The 14,567-nt window shown below is 34.7% G+C and overlaps 2 protein-coding genes across 4 annotated transcripts; both read right to left on the reverse strand.

Annotated features, from left to right (window-relative positions):
* Positions 1–233: 233 nt before the first annotated feature.
* Positions 234–8,191, reverse strand: LOC133284400 (uncharacterized). 2 transcript variants are annotated; one of them, XM_061481401.1, is made up of 8 exons: positions 7,668–8,191; positions 7,489–7,576; positions 7,042–7,127; positions 5,692–5,770; positions 5,544–5,603; positions 3,045–3,166; positions 851–922; positions 234–736 (listed from the first exon to the last, which is right to left on the reverse strand). In XM_061481401.1, the coding sequence occupies exons 1-8, from the start codon at positions 7,994–7,996 to the stop codon at positions 691–693; spliced, it is 882 nt and encodes a 293-aa protein (XP_061337385.1). In that variant the 5' UTR covers positions 7,997–8,191; the 3' UTR covers positions 234–690. The 2 variants fall into 2 exon arrangements, with proteins under 2 accessions (XP_061337385.1, XP_061337384.1); XM_061481400.1 differs by having other exon boundaries at positions 234–755.
* Positions 8,192–9,122: 931 nt separating this feature from the next.
* LOC133284380 (pyruvate kinase, cytosolic isozyme) lies at positions 9,123–12,956 on the reverse strand. Of its 2 annotated transcripts, XM_061481382.1 has the most exons (4): positions 12,819–12,956; positions 12,347–12,671; positions 10,651–11,112; positions 9,123–10,135 (listed from the first exon to the last, which is right to left on the reverse strand). In XM_061481382.1, the coding sequence occupies exons 2-4, from the start codon at positions 12,602–12,604 to the stop codon at positions 9,323–9,325; spliced, it is 1,533 nt and encodes a 510-aa protein (XP_061337366.1). In that variant the 5' UTR covers positions 12,605–12,671; positions 12,819–12,956; the 3' UTR covers positions 9,123–9,322. The 2 variants fall into 2 exon arrangements, with proteins under 2 accessions (XP_061337366.1, XP_061337365.1); XM_061481381.1 differs by lacking the exon at positions 12,819–12,956 and having other exon boundaries at positions 12,347–12,750.
* Positions 12,957–14,567: the final 1,611 nt, after the last annotated feature.

Below are 14,567 nucleotides of genomic sequence, written 5' to 3' on the forward strand. Positions count from 1 at the left end.
AATAAACCACCCCTCCTGTACTGATTAAAAATACTACACAATCAGATTTTTTTTCTTTTGGTGCCAAAATTGTTATTAGAATAAATTGGCACCTGGATTGATGATAACTCCTATTATTTTGACTTACCTAACATTAACTCTTTCATATTTTAACAAATTAAAGTGCAAACCATGATATCTTGGGGAATAAAGCAAAGTCTCAAGAGTTTGATAAATAGTTAGGTTAGATTAATTTGATACTTAATCAAAATAGCAATTAAAATGTAAATCATTTCACAGGCCGCACCTACGAGGCATTTCTCATTTCCAACACAGGTAATTTTCTAGGTTTCTCGCTCCAAATCGTACACGAAAATTCTATGCGGTAAGTGGCAACCAAGCACGATTGGGAACTCATGGTGAGTTAAAGATAACCATTCAGACCAAAGATTGTAGCAACCAATAACGTGAAAACCGGAGGACATGTTATTTTGAATGCATAATGTCACTGAACCACCTGCTGTACTTTTTTGAGCCAAATCAAAAGCACAGGGCAAGGAATGAAATCAATTTAGATCTTGAAGTATTTGTAACCATAGTCAGGGTTTGTCATCCCCTCCTCCCAATCACTTTTGAGCCAAATCAAAAGCACAGGGCAAGGAATGAAATCAATTTAGATCTTGAAGTATTTGTAACCATAGTCAGGGTTTGTCATCCCCTCCTCCCAATCACCCATGCAGCGACCACCAAAAACAATCTGTTGGATACCAAGATATCTGCTATTCTTAAAAAGGTCAATTATAATTGTTTTTGCATGACAACGAACAAAAGAAAAACGTCCATGGACATTAAATCAAATATTCAAACTTACTCTGAGCTTAAGACAGTTAGGCAGTTGAGAAGAACATCAATTGCAAAATTATCAGATGTACCCAGGTCCACCCTGTAAGTAAGATACCTCTGAAGCTTAAAATATATTGTTCCAACAGGAGTCTTAACCAAACCACATATTTCACATTTCACAATCATCAGATGACAAGTGTCATTCATACATGAGACCTTTTCCTCCAAATTTTTACTTCCTTATACAGCTTAGAATCAAGCAATTAGCTCCATTTTTCAAGTATTTCAAATCTAAAATGTATGAATTCTGATTTGTTTTACTTCACCAATACAGACCTATCCAATGCAATTCCACCAATCATTAATCTTTTTCTTTTTTTTCTAAAACGCTTTTGAATCTATATCTATATTAGGGCATATCCCGATGTGCACAACTTTGTGAAGGTAGAGATAAAGATCGATTGTACAAGTTCTTACCTTTGCATTTGTGTAAAAAAGCCGTTTCCCAGACAAATATGTGATCTTCCAGTCGCCCTCAATATATATATATAGGGGTAGAATCATTTAACATCGGTGTCAAATTTAAAGTTTGATGCCTCATCTAAGAGCCATTAGATCAAGGAAGATCAACGATTTCACATGCTTACAAATCAAAGTCGTTAAATCAAGGCAAGATCAATGATTGTCAAACTTTTTGTTTCACACTAGTGTCAAATGATCATGTTCCATATATATATATATATATATATATATATATGAGAAAAATATTTCTCAAGTCACTTGAGATATATTTATCTCCGGTCACCCCAAAATTACGTTGTTTTGTTTATTTATTTCCTTATATTAATTAATTCACTTTTGAATGATTATGATTCTTTTTTCTCTCTCTTCCTTTATCACCATTGATTCATCTTTGTACAGTTATGATTTAGTGGTTGTAGATAAAGTTATCTCAAATGAAATTGAAATTCTTGCGTGCATTATTCTTTCTTCATCTTAATATTCTAACTTCTTTCCTAACTTAAACTTTCTTCATCTCCAAATATTTTTCAAAATGTTTCTTTCTCTTCCTTTCACTTTCTTTATTTTCTTTTTTCCTCATTCTTTTCTCTGTTGCAAAGTACTTCATCTCTTTTTTGTTTTTTGGCTCAATTTATCCTTTGCAAAACTGTTAGATACCTCCAACAACAGAGAAAATGCTAGAATCGGTGCTGGAAAGAATTGTTGTAAGGACTAACAAGGGACCAAGTTTCTACTATTCTGAAAAACATTTTGGATGTTTCTTATCTCTCTTTCTTCCAGTTTGTGTCTTGGTTTCAATCATGTAATCAAAATCAATCCTAAGAAAGAGTCTTTGGAGATTTAAGATTATAGTCATTTATCTACTCTTTGTTTTACAAAAACTTGATTTCTTATTATGGTTCATTTCATATAAGACTTCATATATGTTAGCATTTTTTTTGTTTGTGAGTTGCAAATTTTCATCATTTATCTGTTTTTGGGATTTTTTTTTTCTGTGTTTTATGCTTTTAATTTGTTCTGTTTGAGTTTAAGTCTTGAAACCCATTAAATTTTATTTATTTTTAAATTGTGAAAAGTAATACAAAAAATTATCTTTACATATAGAAAATTTATGTAAGACATTTTGAACTTTATCTTTTGCTAGATTTTTTGCTGGAAAATATTAAGATTAATTTTGGGGTTTGTACAATTTCTTATTATTATATTGCAATATTTTTTATTGTGAATTTATCATAATTATCAATATATGAAATTAACAATTGTTTTATATGAAAGCTTATAAATTACACACTGAATATTCTATAATATATCAAACTAGTAGAGAATTTTGATTTAAAAATTATACCCTATTCTGCTCTCATATTCTATTGTATTCATGTATTTAACTAAATGGTATTTTTATTAATTGTTTGTATACTAAACCAACAGGTCTCTACTCCTTTTTAATAAGAATTCTATAACTTTTTAGATACTAGAAGCTGTGTAAGATTAAAGAAAAGTTCCCTACTTTTCAAGATGTATTTAATGAGTTTTAGCAACAAATCTAATACTTTTAATAGTGAATATTTTTAAAGCATATACTTCTTTTAAAAAAATTATTTTAATTCATAATTTATCTGTCATTCAATTTTTCTAACCTCCATACAAAGGGTATAAAACTAGTTATACAGGTAAAAAGAAAAGAGTTCTAGCGGTTATACCAAATACGTCCCCAGTTATCCTGGAACTCAACGTCACTGATATCATGGAAAGATGATGGCATCACTTTGAAACCCTTATCTGCATCATATACAGGATCATACTCCATTGATGAATTCGCCAGCTGCCATGAAGTCAATATATTTCAATTCTTTGTGAAAAGGTAACAGATACAAGTAGGAAACTACAAATAGATGACAATGCAGTCAGATCATGCCCTTAGCATCTCACACTAAACCAAATTTGACAATAATATTTCCAAAAAGGTAAAATCACTAAAACTTTTAGAGTGTCTTTCATTGTCATGAGTCATTTGACAGTTCAGTATAAAAATATTTTATTCTTATTATAGCTGTTTTGGAAAAACAGACAAAGAAAACAATCCTAAAACAAATATAAGGTCAATTTTATTTGCTAAAAATTAAAGGACAACATAATCAACATCAACAACACCTGTACCCCGAACTAGTAGGGTTGACGGAAAGAATAATATAAAAACAATTGTACCTTGTTTGATTGTTCAAATAATATAAGTACGGAATACAACTCAACTCAAAGACCAATAACCCCAATCCTTCATTATCCTAGATTTATTGCATGCAAAACAATGCATATCACAAAGAGCATTAAAATAAATTTTGCTCTATTATATCAATTGATATCACAAAAAATTTAGTCCTGTGCATGGGTCATCAAACTGCAGATGAAACAAAAAATTGCCCTGTGACTCGTTGTATTGTTCTGTTTATGTTGTATCTTAATATGCATCGAACCCAACCATAATATCTAAAGACACAGATAGATATTATTTGCAATATAGATCTGTTGGAAAACAATCCCTGAAATTATGGGATATACGACATCTGAAAATTATACGGACTGTAGTCAACATTTTCTTTTTTCCTAGTTTCTAGGGATTGCCCAATATTTTTTTTGTTTCTTTTTTGCTTTCTGTTTGGCTATATATATATTGCACAGACCAGTTTGGATAAAATTCGAAATGGAATATATGCTCCATACTCTGATTATAAGATCTAATCACTAATATTGAAGCCAGTTGCTAATGTGTAAGCATACATTGTCCGATGCCTAAATGTAACAAAACAACTATAACAGAAGCCTGTACCATACTCTTATATCACACAAATGTCACCATAGTAGAGCAGAAAGTTTACATCTGGAACAAGTTAGGATTTTTCACATATTTTGATGGCCATATTGTCTGTTGATCACAGTACTGGGTTCACACCAGTCCATATTGTACAATCTTTTTAAGGAAAACTTCAAATAAGAAATCTAAATATCATAGAATTTCAATCACATAGCTTCACCGAACAAGAAGCACAGCATGAAGTTCAATCCAATAGAACTAATAACATAATAAGACTCCTAAAACAACAAGAATCCTGACATTCTAAAACTCCCCATCTAGCTGAAGCACAAAGGTTAATAAGCTCTCAGCTTGCTATAAATAAACGAACTTTAATATAATGTACTACATAAACAACAATGTATAACCAAAACACTGTTGGGGAGACAAGATGAGTTATTCCAGACAAGCTGATTTCTGGAGAGGAGAGAACAAAATGAGCACTGTGCTGGAAAGATAAATAGTGAAAAATGGTGGGCAGAATGTTGCGCAGTTGGAAGAGCTGGTTGGTATGTATATGTTGCATGGCCAAGGACACGGTCAAAAAGAAGCATTGTAGTAAGAAAGAAAGGAGCCACTACAAACAGTCACTGGGGGAAATCACCACTGGAAATTCTTCTCCAAATTCATCAACAAAAATAGGAAGATTCATTCAAGAGTACCTTCAAGTTAGGATTTATGAGGCCCAAAAAAATGGGGAAACACGTCCGGAATATGAACTGAATCCATCACAAAAATGGCTAGCAGATGGACTAGAACATAGCAAACCACAAAAAAAATAAAAAATCAAAGGCAAACAGAGAAACACAGGCAATCAGAAAACAAGTCCAAATAGGGAAGCAGAGCAAAATGGGCAAAAATGCAATAACTCAAACAGGAATAAGCTAATCCAAGGCAAACACAACAAGCTAGAGCAGAGAATTAGAGCAAACGGGGTTAGTAATACAGCAAAGCATGCAGGAATGAACCAAACAGAGATGGCTCAGAACTAGCTGATGAACGTGGGAAGGTTTCCAGCAACAGTCTTCCACCTCCTAACTGATTGATGGCCTCCAAGTATATGCATATAAATAAACACAACCTATTTGGGTAGAGCATCTCAGTTTCACTTTCTCCCGCACATGCTTCTTTCTCTCAGTAAATACCAAATATGGTGCCAGCACTTGGAGGAATTTCAAGTCAACTGACTCTAAATATAGATTTTATGATGTCATGAGTACTAACATTTTTGTAAAACAGTGCATAACTAAGGTATTGGACTCCTAACAGCAAACTGAAGTAGTAGTACACGAAAGAGAGAGAAAATAATAACCATTAAATAAATTAACCCGAGAAGTAAACATGGCCTAACCTGCAAATTTGAAGAATTGAAGGCACCAAGGCGACCCATGACATACCATGACTGAATAACCTGCATATTTTACATGAATTAAACAGTAAGATTTTATGAATAAATATAACTATATATCAAAGGCTAAAAAGATAAATGAACCACTTACACTACCAATTATATTAACGTCTTGATCAGATGGTGATCCAAACAATTCAAACCATATATATGAATCAACTGGATTGAAGCTGCAAGAGGCATGGCATTAGAGTGATGCCAGAATAAAATGTTGATGAAGGTTTGGATTCAGAATATGAAAAATTGCAAATGCGTTTGAATACACTGGATATAGAATTTATGGAAAATGCAATTATGATTTATGATTGAGCCCAAAAAAAAACTTTTTGGGTTCATCATTCTTTTTTCTTTTTTTTTAGGGTGAGTCTTAGAATAGCGGTAAGGTTGCTCCTTGTGATCGGAAGGTCGCGATTTCGAGTATGAAAAACAGTCTCTTTGCAAAAAAATGCAAGGGTAAAGCTGCACACAATCGATCCACACTCTTATCCTCACAAGTCAAGGAGTCTTGTGCCTAGTGGTTTGTCCTTTATAATAGTTTTATTAGAAAAGGAGAGAGATTACAACTGGGGAAGAGGTTAGGAAATTCTCCTAAAAAGAAAAATAGAAAAATGGAAAAGAAACAACGAGCAAAGGTGTATGATAAATGCAGGGATGTCCAACCTCATTGCTCATCAGTAATAAAAATTTCCTTGAAACAACAAAACTAAGGGCAGTGATGCACTCTTACAGGCATTGCTCTCCAACCAAATACACCAAAAAAAGGGTAGTATGGTGCTACAAAGCTCCTGCTATGTGCAAGGTCCAGGAAAGGGCCTATAGTAGGCAGATTTACCTTGCCTTTGCAAGAGGCCTATTACATTAATTGAACTAGTGACCTTCAAGTCACATGGCGACAACACCAATTGTTGCGCCAAGGTTCCCCTTCTAACCAAATACACCAGAGAACTGCATAAATTGTAGACTGCCATAAGATCTTAGCTTCCTTTGCTCCTGCCCAAACCTTTAAAACATATCATGAGAAAATGCTCCAAGGTGAAAGGACTCACCCAGTGTTCATCAAGAACACGCACTGTATGTGCATCAATTAACAAAAGATATTCTTGTGTTATACAATCCTCATATATTTAAGAAACGGTTTCCAAGTTATAACAACTGAATTTATTTATTAAATAAAGCATTTGACAAATAGAATAGGCATCAGGTACCCCAGACCAAAGTAAAAAGGAAGGAGGCAGAAAAGACTCTTGAAGTACAAAAAAGGACCCCAAATGCTTGCCATTGAAACACCAACAAATTATGACAAATAAGAATAAAATAAAAGACTAAATCCATAGCCTTTGCTGCATTTGTATGCGTATGATTTATTGAGATTAAAGGTGTAGACAGAGGGGGAAAGGCAGTGGGGGAGGAAGATAAGACAAAGTAAAAAGATTGTCTTTACTCTCTAAAGCTGACTTTGAAAGCAAGCACAGATCCTGTTTTTGACTTACTAAAATCCCTACCCTTCTTCCGCACTCTATCTTCAACCTGTAACACATTCACCAGATTCATTAACATTGCAAACATAGAACCAACAAATCATTATACATAATGAGAAGTAAGAGAAGCTACAAGCATGAAAAAGACTCTTTGCATGCCAACAAAACTGTAAGTAAGTCAGAATCATGTAAAAATTGGTTAATTCCTTAGATTTGATCAAATTGGCTGTGTGCGGATGGATACATTGAGCGGTAAGTAAGAACACACCCCAACATGATATTGTGGTGGTAAGGCACATATGTGCAAGAAAACTGGTTTTAATCCTAGGAAGTGGGAATAGACTGAACTGGAATGCTAGAACTAACAGAGAATGGAATGTTAAAATTACAGGGGAAGGAAACACACATACCCGTTTCCTCATGAGTTCAGGGTTGCCAATAGTATCTCCAAGAACGGCACGGAGCTCAGTATCGTCTTTGCAAGCATCTTCAAGGACTCTGCAAACAAATCATTAATTTTGTTATAAAAAGAACGCACGAAAGCAAGCATGTTGATATATGTAAATTTTGAAGGGAGAATTTGGAGGACTTTGCCCAAGCAGGGTAATTGTTAAGGCGGTAGTTTTCCCGTTGCTGTTTCTCGTCGCGAATTCTAAGCAATCTGCGTCCTCTAGCTGTAGTTCCCGAGCCTTTGATGGATTGTCTTCTTCCTGCGCTGGAATCATTAGCGTCGTCGTCGTTGTTGGATAGAGGAGCAGAAGCAGAAACAAGCAGAGGCTGAGGCTGAGGCTGCCTCAAACGAAGAAGGTTGTTGGAGTCTGCAACTGCAAATGAAGAGGAAGAGAACAAAGAAACCAAGGAATTGGACGACTGTGTGGAGTAGCAGCGGCAGCAACATCCATAAGTGGTGATGCTCATCTCTGTCTAATGTGTTTTTCAAATGATAGTGTTGTTGTTGAAGAAGAAGAAGAAGAAGAGCATATGATTATTATAAACTGAGATCCATTCCGTTGCAGAGCTCGGAGGAACACTGTGGCGGTGGAAATTAAATTATTTGGTGAAGTGAAAACATAGCTTATCAATTAGATGCTCTGCTCACTGAGGATGCCTTATCTCGGGACCCTGGAGTTAAGACACATTTGGCCTACTTTTTTTATTTTTGAAGCTTAATCAAATTAAAGATAAAGTTAAAATAAGAATTTTAGAAACAAAATTAAGCTTAATTAACAATTATATAACTTTTTTAACTTATAAATTATTTAAGGAGAATTTTATACTTATCATCGTTTTAAACTTATATCATCTTTACTATCTCTTTCGTTATCGTTGGTAGAGTAATTTATATAAATTCAAATTTTAATCATGACGAAATAGGATAAATCCTATAACAACGGATGAAATCACTCAAATGATATAAAACAACGACTACATACCACAAAACTTCGAGTGTCCACAATAAATCATTGAAGGCTTGATCAATGAAATTTGTCTAAAATCTAAATGGAATAAATATTCTTGATTTTAATTATGTTTTGTATTAAAAAAAAAAGTTATTATCATCTTTCCAAAAGAAAATGTCATAATCATAATAATTTTGAAAATTTCGAATAACTTAAAGTGATAAATTTTACACAAGAAAATTAATTATAAGTCAAAATTTTGAGTTGAGAAAACAAGTGGAACGCTTTCAAATTAATAATAACAATTATATATATATAATCTCTATAAATGTGATAATTTTTTATTTTAATCTTTTAAATAACAATTTTTATTTTAATATTCCATTAAATTTTTAATGTAATATTTAAGTCAATATCTATTAAACCCATGTAAAATACGTTCTTTTCATTTTTCAAAGATAATGGAAAGGGGTATTCCGTGAGATATATACAAAAGTGTTTTATTAATCTCATGTTAAATGAGATAAATTATTTCATGTCATAAAGATAAACTTGTGCACTTCACCACCTGAAAAAATAAAAAAAAAAAAAATGACACAATTATCGAAGGATAGCTTTTCCCTATGTAAAATGCAAGAAAGAAATACGAATTATTTTCATAACGATCTCAAATCTAGAAGTACTCCGTTATATTAAGAGAGAATACAAAAACCCGCTCAATCTGTCTGAACTGAAGCGAATAAAGGACAAACAGCACAAAGTTTAACAAGTCAAAGCCAAAACATAACTCTGCATCAGTTTGTGCCACTCAGGCGAATAACACATTCTGCAATCTAGCAGCATATCATTTCACTAAGCAGATCTTTATAACAGAAGCAGCTCCAATACGATGAAGGGCAACAACTGCATCACCAGGCTTACAAAGCCCCTTTTCTGTTGCGGACTTAAGAGCAGCTTCCAGAATTACTTCAGTAGATTCAGCATCAGTAGCTTTGGCAGATCCTTCGGCCAATATAGGAATCAAGCCCCTGTATATTAAGCTGTGCCTTGCTGGTGTCTCATCACTGCAGGTCCAATCAAATGAGTCTGTTGTCAGAACTGGAACCACCACTGACAAGATTGGAACTGCTGGCCTATACTTAGCAACCAACTTAGCAGTACTCCCGCCACGTGTCAGCACAACAATGAGTTTTGCTTTGGCTTTGTTGGCTGTTCGAACAGCAGATGATGCAAGGCTTTCCAACGGACTCATAGGCAAGGGAGTAGACCTTATCATCTCTTTGAAGATAGCACCATAGTCGAGGGATGATTCCGCTTCAATACAAATGCGAGCCATGATTTTCACAGCAAGCTCAGGGTAAGCCCCAGCTGCACTCTCACCACTAAGCATGACACAATCTGTTCCATCAAGAACCGCATTAGCTACATCAGTTGCTTCAGCTCGGGTTGGCCTAGGAGACTTTATCATTGACTCAAGCATCTGGGTAGCAGTGACCACAGGCTTGCCAACAAGATTACACTTATATATCATCATCTTCTGAGCCAGGAAAATCTTTTCAACTGGGATCTCCATTCCAAGATCACCACGTGCCACCATGAATGCATCAGTCTCACGCAAGATCTCATCAAAATTCATGACTCCCTCCTGGTTCTCAACCTTGGAATTCCACAAAATCATTATAACATAAATCAGGATTTCTGAATTAAAATAAAAAAGACTGTTTAGCATATGGAAGAATACCACACAGTCGAGTACTCCTTCATATAATACAAACAAGCATGCAACTTGTGTTAAAAGAAAAAAGATGCAAGATACATTCAACTTGAAGATGTATAGAAGACATCAAACTAGACAAAGACTAATTCCTTTCCTTTACCCCAAGATGGATATTATGGGCTCTAGAAAGGGGATTGAAGCATGGGGTCCCCACTTGTTAGTCTGAGTTTTTAGAGCCACTTAACCAATATAAATTTCACTTCCACAATACACAACAAACAATATTCCTGTTCCTATCATCAGTGGACATATCGTGTATGGTGAAGGGGGGGAAAAATAAAAATATAAAAAATATATATCAGCCATTCGCAACCACATACAAATGAGAAATAGATCACCTGTAATAATTAAAAGCTATAGTTTATATTATGGAAGATGCATACAGTTTATATTACCTTAGACATCAACTGAATATGCTTCGCATGTGGCCCCAGAACCTTTCGGACATTAACAAGATCTGAGCCCTTACGAACAAATGAAAGAGCAATCATGTCAATATTGTTAGGGACACCCCATTCAAGAATATCTTCCTTATCCTTGTCAGTAAGAGTGGGAAGTTCCACAACAACACCAGGTAGATTAACATTTTTCCTCTCACCCAACGTTGCAGTGTTTTCACAACGACATCTAACAGTACCAGCACCTGGATCACAAGACAAGACAGTGAGAGTGATTGTTCCATCAGAGCACAGTATAGTATTTCCAGCCTTCAAGTGGAAAGGCAGTTTCTTGTAACTCATCGATATCATCTCCTGATCCCCCTTAATATCATAATCAGTAGTTATGGTGATTTCTTGTCCTTCTTTAAGTGTAATAGGTTTCCCATTTTTCAGAAAACCAGTCCGAATCTCAGGTCCCTGTACAAATACAGCAGAAAGCAGATGTATGCAGTAACGTTAGTAATTTATTGGTCAACAAAGAGATTTATCACAATGAGAGTAATATAATAGTACAATGATGGGGACCAGATATCCTCCTCAACAAGAAGATATTTATGAAGTGGGAAAAAAAAAAAATTGAAACTATCCACTACTGTTGAACACCTGTTTATGAAGGCTCTCTAATGCACCCGAAACTCCATAACCAAACCATGAAACTCACACAACCCTGGATTAAATGTAAAAGCACATACTGGTCATGAACCAGATACAACAGATTGATTAGAAAATCCATTCAAGTAAGCTGAAAAGCACTTTGAACTTGTGCTGCCATGCCCCTATATATAGTAACAACCCACAAGAAATATGAAATAAATGATAAGAAATAGGGATAAATATCATGCTTATCCACAAGCCGTACCATCACCAAAATCATTGCCATCGCATTGACCACTTTGATTTCAATATTTTTTTAAAAAAACAAAATAAAAAGTAGGCATGGCATCTGAACAAGGAAGAATCCTGTCTAGAAGAATTGTATAAGTAACCACCTTTGTGCATGACTCGCTTTACACGTTGCTTAATCATGTAAATTAAAAAGTGATTTGTGAAAGATGTAACTCCAAATTCATGAGGACGTACCTAGTCAATGGAGGTATCACAGACATAGTTTTTATTTCTTACTTACTCAAATGAAGCATAAAATTCCTTAAAAAGATAATTAATAGAGTGGTCAGTTTACCAGATCAAGCAATCAAACATATACAAAAATAAAGAGAACAACTTAAGAATTCATTTTGAAAGTATTTTCATATTATAATGCATTGACTATGATAATTAAATACTACCAGGCCAACAAACAGTTCACGATCTTATTCTTAATTGAAGATTGCCTCAGTTCCTTCTCCTACACACTACATAGTTAAAAAAATTAAACTGAACCCACTCTGCTTCAAGGACACCAAACAGAATCCAAAATGGACCACTTTAGTCCACTAAAAAGAAGTACAAACTAATGAATTGTGACATTTCAACAACACAGAGTATTGAGTGAGATGAGTGATCTTGTGAGCAATATAGATGGATTTCATGGTTTATGTTCAAGAGGGGTCAACATACTGCATAACAATTACATGTGAAAAAGGATTAGAAGAACCGATGTTATAAAAATATGCATAACCAAAAAAATGAGGGTGTAGAGCAAAAGGGTGACCTTTGTGTCGAGCATGACGGCACAGAGTATTCCAGTGTTATGCATAGCAGTCTTAAGATTGTTGAGGGTCTCCTGATGATAGTCGTGAGTACCATGAGAAAAATTGAAACGTGCAACGTTCATCCCAGCCTTAAGAAGTTTCTCGGTCATTTCTACAGATCGAGAAGCAGGACCCAAAGTACAAACAATTTTTGTCTTGGGAACACGCCCATCATTTGGCAGCTGCTTCAAGATCCCTTCGATATCTATGTTCGCCATTGAAACTCAAACCCTTCTCTGATCTCTCTCTCTCTCTCTCTCTTTTAAGTTGTCTTCCTAGTTCCTCCTACATAATAAATATGTTAACATTATCACGATCTTAAAGACGAATAAGCACGCACGCGCGCCTGAGACTGAAACAAACGAAAGAAGCAGCAAGGGAAGTAGAAGGAAGCACCAAGCACAGATAGAGAATAGAGAGAGAGGCACATACCTTTGCAATTGCACACCACCAGTTTCTTCTTTTCTTTCTGCTTTTAGAGTGCCCCCCCACCTAACTCACTAGCAAGGGTTAAGGAATAAACACGATTTATCTGTTGGTGACGGTGTGCTGGTTTTTGTTTACTCTTCCAAACAGCCCGAAAATGACGCATGGGACTTTTTTATTTATTGTCATGGGATGTTTGGTTGAATCTACAAGTCACCACGATTCACCGGTCATTCCCGCAGCCTTATTTTTTATTATTTTTTGATTAAATATCTTTTTTTTTTCCTTAGCAAATCTTACGATGCCCGCTTTAGTCCCTAGCAAATAAAAAGGTCCATCGTGGTCCTTAAAAAATTTAAAATGGACTCATTTTAGTTCTTTTAGGAACTAATATGGGTCTTTTTTGAATTTGTGAGGGATCACAATTTTAACTAAATGAGTCCATTTTGAATTTCTTAAGGACTACAATGAGCCTTTTTATTTGCTAGAGACTAAAACGGGCATCGTAAGATTTATTGGAGACAAAAATGGTATTTACTCTTATTTTTTAATCAGAAAAAGTTGAACATCATTCGGTTCTCAAAAAGCGAATATTACGTTTTGCGTGGGATATCCTTTCTCTTTCATTTCATTTCATTTATTATGATATCACTTTTCCTTTTTGTTTACCGTGACGTTGTTCCACCTTTTGCTTTCAAAACCGAAGCGGCAAAGCCCAACACTGTGGGTTCGGTGTCCACCGATTTAGACTCTGGAGTTTGGCGTGCGCCCTACGGTTTTGTAGATGGGTCTCAACTCCCAACCAAGGATGGTTTCTTGAATCACTTTCTACTTCCTAATTGTTTATTATATTCGTTTTTACTCTTGTCCTTTTATTAATAAAAAAAGAATAGAAAAGTAACGACCTATGTAGCCTGTAATCAATACTTATATTTAACAATTTTTTTATAAGGGAGTGTTTGATATAGGAGAAATTTTTTATAATCAGATAAATATAAATAGTGGAGAAATGGTTGTAAAGTAAAATAAGTGAGAAAATTTTAAAAATGTTATTTGGTAGACCAAAATATTACCACGAAAATTGTGTAAAATATACTGAGACTATGTTTGGTTGAAAATAAAATATTGATGAAAAAATATGACAAAATTTCAAAAATACCCCTGAATATTAAACAATTGGAGGTGGGGTTCTCTGGAGAGGGGCAATTGCATAAAAATTTTGGCATCTAAGGTGGTGTTTGTTTCAGGTTATTTCATGACTTTCTTATGCATCTAAGGTTGGCAAACTGGGCAAGCCACGTTTGGTAGACCGATTTTGAACTTTTCCCCAGGCACCACAGATGCATAGCATTTGAGAATTGCATGCAAAAATTACTGTTCAAAAAGACAATTTATAGATGGTATTTTAGTTGCCCAGCTAAATGGGCAAAGTAGAGGACCAATGATGCAGACTATAATACCCCATCAATTTGAAAAAGAGAGGGTATTTTAGTATATTTAATCAATTATCCCATCAATATTTTATCTTCAACCAAACATACACTCAAAAAATTTAACCCAATTTTCTCAGTAATATTTTACTCAACCAAACAACTTTTTTTACATTTTCCTACCAATCTCACTTTCCAACCATTTCCCTATCAATTACATTTCCTTAGTATTCAAAAAATTTCTCCTCGACCAAACGCCCCCTAAATATATCACTTCCCTAGTTTTCTATGAATACCACCTCGAAGGTGGGTTTCTCCAACAGTG

The sequence above is a fragment of the Gastrolobium bilobum genome, unplaced genomic scaffold (assembly GCF_033153095.1).
Source record: "Gastrolobium bilobum isolate Gb01-03AN ecotype WA unplaced genomic scaffold, APGP_CSIRO_Gbil_v1 utg19213, whole genome shotgun sequence".
Classification (NCBI taxonomy): Eukaryota; Viridiplantae; Streptophyta; class Magnoliopsida; order Fabales; family Fabaceae; genus Gastrolobium; species Gastrolobium bilobum.